General features: G+C 34.1%; 1 protein-coding gene across 1 annotated transcript; it reads left to right on the forward strand.

Moving 5' to 3' along the window:
• The first annotated feature begins 1,427 nt into the window (after nt 1-1,427).
• ostm1 (osteoclastogenesis associated transmembrane protein 1) lies at nt 1,428-8,842 on the forward strand. Its single transcript, XM_073816582.1, has 6 exons — nt 1,428-1,867; nt 2,173-2,290; nt 4,605-4,699; nt 4,781-4,891; nt 6,682-6,847; nt 7,121-8,842. Exons 1-6 carry the CDS (start codon nt 1,493-1,495, stop codon nt 7,174-7,176), a joined length of 921 nt encoding a protein of 306 aa, XP_073672683.1. The 5' UTR covers nt 1,428-1,492; the 3' UTR covers nt 7,177-8,842.
• The last annotated feature ends 4,396 nt before the right edge of the window (nt 8,843-13,238 follow it).

Consider the following 13,238-nt stretch of genomic DNA (forward strand, 5'->3'; position numbering starts at 1 on the left):
ATTTTTTGGCCGCTAACACATTCGCAAAATTACACGCGGTGTCAAAAACCGAGGAAAGAGAGGATGCAGCGAGTTTTCATAAAGCCACTGTCTCCAAACACACACAGAAGAATGAAATGCAAAAGAATACATTTAGAAATATATTAAACTGTTTATTAATCCTGATTTTAACGAGTTTAGGTTTATAGCTATTGTGCCTTTTAAAATTAACATCAATTTGAGATTAATATTGACAGCGATAATTAAAATAAATAGACTATATTCTGTGTGCATGAGCCAAAACTAGAACAAAACTAGACTTATTCTGTTAAATTTCTGCATTTAAAACTCCAATAAAACCATAACAGCATCATACCAGTCAACAGTTTTTAATAAGATTTTAATGTTTTTTACAGAAGTCTCTTCTGCTCACTAAGCCTGCATTTGATCCAAAGTACAGCAAAAACAGTAAAATTCAGAAATATTTTTACTATTTGAAATAACTGTTTTCTATGTGAATATATTTTAAAATGTAATTTATTCCTGTGATTTCAAAGCTGAATTTTTTTTGCATCATTACTCCAGTCACATGCTCCTTCAGAAATCATTATAATATTCTGATTTGCTTCTCAAAAAACATTTATTATTATTATTGTTATAACAGTTGAGTAAATTTTTTAAGGTTTCTTTGTTGAATAAAAAGTTCAGAAGAATAGCATTTATCTGAAATAGAAGTCTTTTGTAACATTATAAATGTCTTTAATATCACTTTTGATCAAAGCTTTTGAATGGTATAGTGTATAATGTTACAAAAGCTTTTTTCAGATAAATACTAATATTTCTATTCATCAAATAATCCGAAAAAAATAATTAATTGTTGTAAATATTGTTTCTTAAACAGCAAAACGGCATATTAGAATTATTCCATGTGACATGTGACACTGAAGACTGGAGTAATGATGCTAAAAAAGTATTATAAAAATATAATACTTAAAAATATAATTACTAAAAATATATATTCAAATAGCAAGCAGTTATTTTAAATAGTAAAAATATTTCTGCTGAAAATCTTACTGTTCAAAAACATTTGACTGGTAGTGTATATATTCCTAACAATTGAAAATTCACAACGTTATAAACTGGTAGTAAAATGTGTATTTCATAAAAACAAAAGGGCATCACATAGGCTATATTATGTTGAACAGATGAGCAGAGGCATCATTGACCCTTAGCTCTTTCTGTAATAATTATGTGCAACATCTCTATAAATTCAAGTAAAACAGTTTAAATTAAATAGCAAATTGTAAAGACACAAAACAAATGGAAATGGTTGAAACAGGACTCAAAATCAACTTTCATCTTAACTTTGGACATTACAGGTGCGCCTGTCATTTGAAATCCCGTCTATCGCGAGATTACCCTCGCGATAGACGGGACAAGGAAACAAAACAGGAAGCTGTGTAGAGTCGCACAGCGCAAAGCAACAGCGTGTTGTAATTGGAGTGTAGAAAATATGGATTTGCTAACGAAATTTACATTTGTAATAGCATGCTTATTTGCAGAGTGGTCTGTTACATTCATTACCGTTGCTAACTGCTCAGAATTGAGTAGCGATAGTGCACTAAAGCTGCCTCCAGCAGCTAACGTTATCCCTGTAAAACAGGCGAGCACTTTGGGATCCTTCTACTCTCTCAGTCTACAATCTGCATTTCCAGATGACGTGGAAGTGAACGAGTATTGTATCGAACTGCTTCACATCTACCGTCAACGCTACGTGACTTTAGCGAACTGCCTTGTGACTTATGCACGACCTATCAAAATCTGTCAGAACTGTTACTCTGGCTTTAACAGTCTGGACGACATTTATAAAAACATATCATCCGACCAAGTAGGTGCTCATTCCAAGTGTCAATTTCTATCACCAAACGTACTTATAAATGTTCTTGAATGGTTTCAGGGTTGTTTGACAGAATTCTCAGCCTGCGGTCACATGCACGTGTGTCTTGTGACTGTGTGTGTTCACTCTGTTTCATCAAAGCCCAACTCACACTGACTGTGGAATATTTTATTTTAAGTTTATATTAAGTTCATGGGATTTGTTACACATCAGTTTTTTGATTGTTATTATAAACAGTTATTATAAAGTTAATGCAAAATACTTAATAACTTTGTCATTATGTGTTGTCCTCATAGTCTGGCCCTGGAAATGTCAGTTGCCATGACAGTCTGATGCGTTCTGATAGGGTGATGCTGCTCTATACCCTCTTCAGCAATTTACATGAGATCTGGACTGAATCAGCAAAATGCAGTAGTAAGTAACATAGCCTGAAATATTGTTTCAGTCGAAACTGCCATTAGTTTGTATGCTTCCCTTAAGCATGTTTCTTTCATTTTCACTCTTAACCAGACAAGTTAAAGTTTTTGGACAGTAAGATTTTTTTATGTGTTTTTAGAGAATTCTCTTCTGCTCACCAAGCCTGCATTTATTTGATCCAAAGTACAGCAACAGTAAAATATTTTTAATATTTCAATTTTTTTTCTATTTGAATATGTTTTAAAATGTAATTTATTCCTGTGATTTCAAAGCTGAATTTTTTTCACTTTTCATTTTTGTCACATGATCCTTCAGAAATCATTCTAATACTCTGATTTGTTGCTCAGAACATTTATTATTATTATGTTGAAAACAGCTGAGTAGAATTTTTTAGGTTTCTTTGATGTTTGATGAATAGAAAGTTCCGAAGAACAGCATTTATCCAAAACAGAAATCTTTTGTAACATTATAAATGTCTTTATCATCACTTTTGATCAATTTTAGGCGTCCTTGCTAAATAAAAGTATTAATTTCTATAGTTTCTAGGGTTGTCACGATACCATAAAAATGACTTACGATACTATACCAGCTAAAGTATCACTATACCAAGTAGTATCACGATACCATGCAGTATTCTGTTAATTTAAAATTCAAATCTACAAAATGAATAAAAAAATTCATAAATAAAAAGATGTAAATGAAAACAGGCAAGATTTTTCTCTGAATACTCCACTAATGTGAATAAATGACTGGCTATTGTTATCCATGAAATCATGTCAACAAAAGTCATCTGAGCACTGCACAGAAGCTTCATAGAGTGACATTTAGATGTGGTATTTATGCATTTAGACTGTACTTATAATTGCATAAATAATGTTATAAGATAGATGTTTTAAATACAAAACTCTGAATATAGAAATATGTTGGAAAAGAATGGAACATGACGGGAAACTTAAAACCGCCAGCAGATGGCAGCAGTGTTCATGATTGAATCACTGAGTTGTTCAAACGATTCTTTCAAAACGGCTGAATCATTCAGGGGTGAATCAAATGACTCGTTTTTATGAATGGCTTAGTGAATCAGTGATTCGCCCAAACTAACGCGAATTCAGATTCGAACACAGAAACGAAACTAAAACATCTTGCTCGTGTCTTATTGCTGAACTGTCACGAGCATTTTTGCTGCCATATCTTAAAATTTCCAAGTTAGCAGCTTGTATATTAAAACGTATTAATTTATAATGTTAAAAATACATTTATATAAAATGATTGATAAGAACCAAGTGCAAAACTACTATGTTAATGAATGGAATTGCATTCGTGATCGCAAAGATGCTTCCAGAAACGAATTATTACACATGTTCTAAAAGTGGGCAAATGAATAAAAATACGAAAATTCTGTCTAGTAAAATATTTTGATGTTTAATAATTGATTCTTGGGCTGATATTTTTTAAATAACATTAGACAGTCGTCTGAATCAGACCCTCTCTTCTGAAACTGCAGCGTGAACAAGGACGTGCGCGTGCAGCTTCTCATTTCAAACTGAACTGAAGCATGGTGAAACACTGAATAGCATATAAAGCCTATACACCGCTTGTACTACACAAAGCACAGCAGAAAGACATTTTGGCAGTCAACTTGTAATGTTTCTGCTGGCGTGCATGAACGTTTTAAACAGTGTTCCTGCCGTGCATACAACATATCTTATGGTGCTACCGTTTGGACGATACTACCGTTTCAAAAATGCAATGGCACCGCGGGTATTTGTAAGCTTTAGTATAGCGATACTACCGTAGTACCGGTATACCGTGCAACCCTAATAGTTTCTATCCTAAATAATGTAATTATAATGTTACAAATGCTTTTTATTTCAGATAAATGCTGATCCTTGGATCTTGTATCAAAAAATCCTGAAAGAAAATGTACTCAGCTGTTTTAAATATTGATAAGAATAATAAAAAAAAATGTTTCCTAAACAGCAAATCAGCATATTAGAATGATTTCTGAAGGATCATGTGACACTGAAGACTGGAGTAATGAGGCTGAAAATGTAGCTTTGATCACAGGAATAAATTACATTTTAAAATATATTCATATAGAAAGCAGTTATTTTAAATAGTAAAATATTTCACAATATTACTGCCTTTGGTGTATTTGGGATCAAATAAATTGTCCAATTTTTTTTGACTGGTAGTGTACTTATCGCCACTTGTTGCAGTATGAAGAATTTTTTTTATATAAAAGTTTTTATTTCTTTCATTAAACATTATGAATGTTTTGAGAATAATTCTAATATTTTTTGCTCATTAGAATGTCTGACTGAAGATCAAGAGGCTCTTACGAATGATACTGTTAACTTCATGGCCACTCTGAATCAGTCGCTCTCCTGTTTTCAGCAATTTCAGGTAACATCAAGTGGCTCATATAGATACAAGCTTAGTTAAAACAAATGACTTGAGTTTGAAACTATCCTATTTTCTTAATAGAAAAACCACACTGAGCTGTGTAAAGACTGCAAAGCCTCATACAAAAGGTTGAACGAGCTCTATGGAAGAATGCAGAAAAACCAAACGCTCTGCATTGATTTAGAAGATGCAGTGAGTATGCACTAATAAACACAAACCCTATCATTTGACTTCTAAGTTATTAGCAAATTAAGTTTAATGATGTGCAATTTGGGGAGAATTGTAAAACAGCACCCTCTATAGACCTACATTTGCTCAAACTAAAGGCAGGAATGGACTTTTGTACAAATTGTTGCCTCAATTTGCAGTCTGAACGAGTTGACGGAAGTCAAAGCCAGTCTGCAGAATTTGGACAGCCAGAGTTGACACATTTCACAGAAAATTGCATGGGTTATGAGAGGCACAGCTTTTTTTTTAAGCTTCAGACTATTATTATATCCATTTGGAAAATATCAAACATTTTTTGAGCTGATTCTGTTTCCCTGTTTTACAAGCTGTTTAGATTTTGAAGGAATAGTTCAGATTTTAAGAAATTTAGCATTACATCACTTTGCTCACCAATGAATCCTCTTCATTGAATGGGTGCCGTCAGAATGTGGGTCCAAACAGCTGATAAAAACATCACAATAATCCACAAGAAATTCACACGTCTCCAGTGTATCAATTAATGTCTTGGGAAGCAAAGTAAAAAAACTCCAGTTAAGAAGTCCATCCCATGCTGTCCTCTCACATTAAAATCCTTTTTGCTTGTAAACAGTGCTTGATCTGTGCACATTTCTCTCCTGGTTCAGATGAGACATCTCTTTCACTTGAGAAAGCAATATTATAAATAGAGGACCCAGAAGCAATATTTTAAAGTTAAAAACACCTTAATGTTGGATTTGTTTCTTACAAACACGCAGCTTTTCAGATTTTTCATTAATCGATGGACTGTAGTTGTGTGGATTACTTGTGAGTAATTGTAATGCTATAATCAGCTGTTTGACTCTCATTCACTGCAGATGATCCATTGGTGAGCAAGTGATGGAAAATTTTCATTTTTGGATGAACTATCCCTTTAAAAGTCATGTAGTCTATTTTAGACTTTACAGACCAGGAGTAGTAACTCCAAGACATAGGGAATGCATTAAAACCATGATAAAGTGTAGACACTAAATGCATTGTAATTTTCCTTTGGATAAAATCATAAAATCATCTGCCAAACATTAATGTAATGTAACACACTTATCCAACAAAAAACATTTTTTTTTTTATATAATAGCAGTGAAAGGGGGGTTGAGATTTTGAACCCCAAAAAAGTTTATCCATCCCTCATTAAAAGTGCTCCACACACCTCCTCAGAGTAAATAAATGCCTTCTGAAGCGAATTTGTAAGAAAAATATCCACATTTAAACCTTTATAAACCTTAATCTCTATTTTCAGCTGTTGTATGGGTGTACACGAGAGAATGGTGTTTCAGCGGATGACGTAGGCATCCCAAGAACCAAGTTTTGTTTGGCTTATATCAAAATCTGCAAAAAAAAAAAAAAAAACTTTACAAATTCTTGTTTTGTACTTCTAATACGTGATGTGCCATTCCCTTGTGAACACACATAGGACAGTTAGCGGAAATTAGAGATGACGGTTTTACAACTTTTACACAAGAAAAATATCGCTTCAGAAGGCCTTTATTAACCCCTTGAAGCTGTGTGGAGTACTTTTTATGATGTATGGATGCACTTTATTGGATTTCAAAATCTCAACCCCCATTCACTGCCATTATAAAGCTTGATAGAGCCAGGACATTTTAATATAACTCATATTGTTTTCTTCTGAAAGTAGAAAATCATATACACCTAGGATGGCTTGAGGTTGAGTAAATTGTGGTAATTTTCATTTTTGAGTGAAAAAAGTGGTATCATTACCTTTTCTTACTTCTCAGATGAACACGACACACCAGCTTTGGAGTAATACTTATAATTGCTTGTTACCTCGGGAGGAGACGGTGCCTGTCATCGCAGTGTCCAGCTTCATGCTCTTCCTCCCCGTCATCTTTTACTTAAGCAGCTTCCTGCACTCAGAACAAAAGAAACGCAAGCTCATACACGGTAAGTAACTTGCCTAACCGTGCAAATTGTCTCCACAGAAAGTTGAAGCAAAAGGGCAGAGGTTTTCGACAGTGCTAATTGTGCATGCTTGATTCTTACTGCTTTAGGTTTCATGGTCAATCACTTTCAGACAGTATTTAACCGAGCAGTCTCAGACACTACTAATTTTAGCATCTTTCAAAGCATGTAGAACAAGGTTAAACTGTGCATTGAATATTCTGTTGCATCTCTTGCCAGTCTAGTTCTAATCTGTTTTCTCATCCTGATCCACAGCCAAAAGAGCAAAGTCCAGCGGCAGCCTAATGAATATCCAAGACAAATTCAATTGAGTAAGATGAGTTTGTGGTTTACCTCTTCTGCCAAAATAAGGTGCACTTTCAGCATGGATGGTAGGGTTCACATCTCCTCCTGGACTCTACGCACATCTCGGATCAAAGACGTTTTGATGCTATGATCAAATTCTATTTAAATCTGATTTTTTTTGCACTGTTTGTGATTTGCACTATTGATTTAAATGTCTTTTTTTTGCTTAGCTTTAGATGATTCTACTGGTTTTCACAGAGGATCAGTGATGATTTCAATAATTACAATTGTTGTTAGTATATATTATTGTATTTAAGGTGTAAAAGAAATGTGATCCTGAAAGAGGGAGATTTATCTTTTACATTACACTGGTTATGCTGCATTTTTACTGCACTAAGAGACCTTGTTACATTTTATATTCTCTATTTTGCTAGGTAATAACAAATGCGCGCACACACACTCTTTCTCTCTCACACACACTACATGGCAGTGGTACCACTTCTGGAAGCACTCCATGTGCATTAGAGAAAGATCTTGTAACAAATACTTTATTCAGGGTCAAAGGTTTACGCAGTGAGTAGAGGAGAAAAGTAAAGGATGGAAGAGGCAACACGAAGCCTTTTTTGTGGTCCATGTGCCTGCCTGTTTACTTCACTTTTTGTTTTTCATTGGATTTACCATAATCTTCCCTTATTGTGTGGATATATACTGCACTATCAGATATTTAATGAACACAGACTAATTGTTCTGAAAGAGACAGACATTGTATAGGAAAGCTTAATTATTAGTGATAAATCAGAGATTTCAATCCAATAGCTTTCTCATATCTCTATTTAATATATAGCCTTCCTTGGTGCGATTGACAGGCTCGTTGTTTTCAGGGTTACGTGGACTTTCTGTGAATTGCAAAGCGCCTGTTTCCCCAGTCATTAGCAGCTAAACTAAATGTAGGATAAAGTTACTTGGCTGATTAATCGTAACAACACATCGGTTTAAGCTGCATTGGCTTTTTGGTCTTATGGAGCCAAGCCTATGACACTGCCTGTTAAGCGCATTTCGCTTGATTTATCCAATCATATGATCGTACAGGAAGATATGGGGAAAAATAGCCTTTTCATTTGTGGCTCATGAGTGCAATGTCTAACAAGAATGACAGCTTTCATCCTTGCAGTGCCAGATCCGTTGCTGAAAGTCATTACTCCTGACCTGGCTGCCAAATGTAGCAACCAGGCGAATTTTGTGGCCACGTGTTCGAGGAAATGACGCAAAATCCGAAATACCTTTTGAGATGTATGACCCTAACCTTACTTTTCCTGACAAGAACCTTAGAGAGGATGAGGGGAAACTGGTGGGGGATATGAGATTATCCCTCATCACGTTTTGCCCTGCTAAGAATCAGAGCAGTGACTTTGGACCTTAAGCAGTGAGCCCATTATGAAATATCCCTAGCCTGAAAATCAGCAAGGACTGATCCAACAAACCTAGTTGCTGTGTTGTTTAAAAGTTGCCATTAGGATTTTCAATGCCCTGTCAGTATAAATTAAATGATTTTTTTTTTGTTTGTTGATTTAATGATTGCTTGTTAGCAAAACTCACATACTAACAAAATATCTGATTGTATTTTTATGTTTTGTATGGCTATAATTTTATTCCGACTAATAAAAAGATAACAGATTCTAAAAGTGTTTAAAATCTCATTGTGCATTTGTTATTTTTTTATTATTCATATGTATAGTTTATTTAGCATATATTGTATATGACATGTTTAGCAAAGTGAGTTCTTAAACTTTTCATAATAAATCTCTGGCTTGTTTCCAAGCACCATAATCTACCCAAAGGAGCTTTAATATGAACTGACTGAGAAAATTATTCTTTATTTATTTACACTAACAGTCAAAAGTTTTTGAACGGTAATATTTTTAATGTTGTTTAAATTAAAGTCTGCATTTATTTGATCCAAAGTACAGCAAAAACAGTAAAATATTGTATTTACTATTTTACCATATTTTAAAATGTAATGTATTTCTGTGATTTCAAAGCTGAATTTTTAGCATAATTACTTCAGTGCATGATCTTTCAGAAATAATTCTGATTTTCGGCTCAAAAAACATTTCTTATTCTTCTTATTATGTTGAAAACAGCTGAGAAGAATGTTTTCAGGCTTGCTTGATGAATAGAAAGTTCAAGAACATTTATCTGAACACATACATTTTTGCAACATTATAAATGTCTTTATCATCAATTTTGATCAATTTAAAGCATCCTTGGTAAATAAAGTATTAATTGCTAGAATTTCTGTCCCAAAAAAAACAAAAACAAAATCTGACTCCAAGCTTTTGAATTATATAGTTTTTAATGTTACAAAAGCTTTTTATTTCAGATAAATGCTAAACTTTGGATCATTCTATTCATCCAAAAATTCTGGAAAAAAAAAAAAAAACTTAACTGTTTTAAATATAGTAAAATGTTTCTTGAACAGCAAATCAGCATATTGGAATGATTTCTGAAGGATCGTGTGACACTGAAGACTAGCAATGATGCTGAAAACTTAGATTTGATTACAGGAATAAATTACATTTTAAAAATAAATAATAGTATATTTAAAAAACATTCAAATAGTAAAAATATTTCAAAATATTACTGTTTTGCTGTACTTTGGATCAAATAAATGCAGGCTTAGTGAGCAAAAGATACTTTTTTTTACAATTTTACTGTTCAAAAACGTTTGACTGCTAGTGTATTTGAAAAACGTAATTTTGTAGTGTAATTGTCAGTCACCCTCTGCCTTTAAATTATTAAAATTGTTTGTAAGTAAAAAATAGGACTTTGAAAGTAGTATGTATATGCCATTATACATTATTTTGTTAAAATTAGCTAAATAAAATATTGCAAAACAACATTTAATCATATAATCATATAAAGCAAAATCATCATAAACATACAATTTTTGATTTTGTATCTTTCTCATTTTTGTTTTATATGTGACCCTGGACCACAAAACTAGTCTTAAGTAGCACGGGAATATTTGTAGCAATAGCCAAAAAAAATACACTGTATGGGTCAAAATTATAGATTTTTCTTTTATGCCAAAAATCATTAGGATATTTAGTGAAGATCATGTTCCATGAAGATATTTTGTAAATTTCCTACCGTAAATATATCAAAAGTACATTTTTGATTAGTAATATGCATTGCTAAGAATTTCATTAAACTTCATTCAAGGAGATTTTCTCAATATTTTGAGATGTCGTCAGATTTTCAAATTGTATCTCAGCCAAATATTGTCCTATCTTAACAAACCACACATCAATGGAAAGCTTATATGTTTAGCTTTGTAGATGATGTATAAATCTCAATTTCAAAAAAATGACCCTTATGACTGGTTGTGTGGTCCATGGTATCATCTGTAATTTGAGGTTCCTTCATTTACTGTATATAAATCTGCTCTGTCATCAGTTACACATACTTCCTGTGTAACTTTGGTAGTTATGCAAACCTTTTAAACCTGTCAATTAGCTAAAGCTAAAGAATATGGTGCTTTGTTGAAGAAATATAGCTTTATAATGAGAGAATTCTCACTTAAGAGCCACCATGTGCTGCTGAATGAAAGAGGCCATTATGGCCTCACAAGGGTCAAAGTCTGAAGATCATGGGATTATGGTATTATGGATTATTATAGATTATAGAATCACTTCATCACAGTGGTCACTTAGCACCGCTGATGGCTGCAGAGCTCTCCTTTCCAGCCTCCATTTGCTGCTGATCGTTCTTAAATGTTCCACCCTATTACAAAAGGTCGTACGAGAGGTCAGCTGGAGGAGACATTGCAGATGCTGATTGGTGTGTCAGAAACCTAAGGTGGATGACTTCTGTTCCCTGTAGCTTCTTTTAACAAGACAACAGGATCACAGTCGGCAAGGCTTACACAGACCCAGGGGGTCTGGCAGAATAAGAGCTCTTGAATAACGGGGTATGGCATAAGGGCAGAAACATCTGACCCTGTTGGGCACCCCTGCCCACTCATCTTTGGGTACAGTGCATGGCCCATCAGCTGGATAAGACGGCTATAAAGCCTCTTGAGGAGAATAATAGATAAGATTTAAGGGAGGCAATAGGTGGCCACTGTGGTGCGTCGTCTTTCAAGACTATTTCTAAAATGTGTTTGGCATCTGAATGGCTCAGTACAACATAACAGAAAGCAATGAATAAAAAAAATAATTTGCTTTACTAATAAGCCTATATATTTATGTCTGTGATGATACACACTCAATTCAAGATGCTAATATTTTTTACTCTCAAACGTTTGCTAATAAAGTTTGTTTACTCTCTATTCGTATTCATACTGAACAATATTAAAATGGAGTATTTTCACGATGCGTCATCAATCTGCCATATTAAGGACACTAAATGTAAGCAATGCCACTGAACTGAATGAAACTTGTATATTTTGCTGATTATTGCTGTTGAAAATGATCAAATATTGTCATGTATTGGGCTGTGCTAATTGGTCAGACTGAGGAAAACATTTGGAGTACTATAAACTGACAAAAGTTATAACAAATCAAGTAAAAGAGGAACAAAAGGTGTTTGTGGTTGGCCAAACTTAACCAGGATTTCCAGGGCATGAATCTTGACAACGTTCGTGTTTGTTCTTATCATTTCTGTTGAGGCAGGTGAAATGTTAAACTAATATCTTACTTAATTCTTCTTATGTATCTTTACCACTATTAACTTTGGTTTGTTAAAATATTGCACACTTTCCTGCTTACTAAGTCCTTTTCTATATGATTTAGCCGGGAAAAAAAAACTATGTATTCAGTAGTACATTAACCTTGTAGTTTACATTAGAGTATCGCCAGTATTGCCGCTTCCGGGTAAGTGAACAAATCGTGATTTAAGTGCAAACCGTTTGTTGTATATTATCTTAAAACGTCAGTTATGAAAGAAAATCCACCAAGCACGAACAACAATATTACAGTTGTATTAATAAGTTTCTTTACCTGGACTAGGGTCTCATCCAGCATCGCCATGAATTAAAATATTTGATCGCTCGACGCTGCGATCGACCTATCAGAATCAAGTATTCCAGAGAGCCGCGTAATAATGCATTAGGATCATGAACACAAATGTTTATGGAACAATTACTATATCCACTGGCAGTATGCTAACTGTAAAAGTAAGTTTTAACATAACGAGAACATTTGCTTAATATAGCCTATTTGGGCATGGAACAAAAGTAAATGTCACAGTCTTAATTTCCATGCAACTTGTTATTGATTTTTATCCAGATTTATGGCCTTATAGTGCATAACCTCCATGTAATAATGTGTAAATTAAGATGAGGGGTTGTGACCTGCGCAATTACTCCCTGCATATTTAACTCCGTCTGATTAACGCAGGACGATAAGAGCATCTCTCAAGTCTGAAGTAAGCAGTCTCATCACTGTAGCTCTTATTTGTTATTTTGTGCTGCCATCATTATTCGGGTCAATGGGATTGAAGAGGAAACGGCAAAGGTTATTGAGGAGGGTTTGAGCATGATCACTTCCTCTCATTTTATTCTCTCTCATATCAGCATACACACTTGATGTTGTTCTCTCTTTTTTTGTAAATTATGTGGAATTTATTAACAGCTGAACCATATTGATACTATCTACATGGGGATAAATCATTCACCAGGTTCATAGTATTACTCTGGTGCCATCTATCGATGGAATATGGTTTTAAGACACACTTTATTGAGTGAATTAAAGCCATTCAAGCCATCACTGCCCCAGATGGGTTAACAAAACCCAACCTTAATCAGACTGAATTTGCTGGTTTTCAGGCCTTTCTGGTTTTAGCTGGTCTCGAGGACCAGCATTTCGACCAGATAAACTCACATAACAGAATATCTGCTTTCTCAAGCTGATAGACCAGCTTAAACCAGATAAGACAAGCTAACTACCCAATTTTTGACTTGTTTGTCAAACAAGTACCGAAGCAATATCCACTGAATAAAATCAATTTCATTTAGTGGGGAAAATTCATCACTTTATATGATGGATTTGCCATAAGAGGGCGACATTGCAACAGTTTGAAACCGGAA

Source organism: Garra rufa, chromosome 13, assembly GCF_049309525.1.
Source record: "Garra rufa chromosome 13, GarRuf1.0, whole genome shotgun sequence".
NCBI classification, from domain to species: domain Eukaryota; kingdom Metazoa; phylum Chordata; class Actinopteri; order Cypriniformes; family Cyprinidae; genus Garra; species Garra rufa.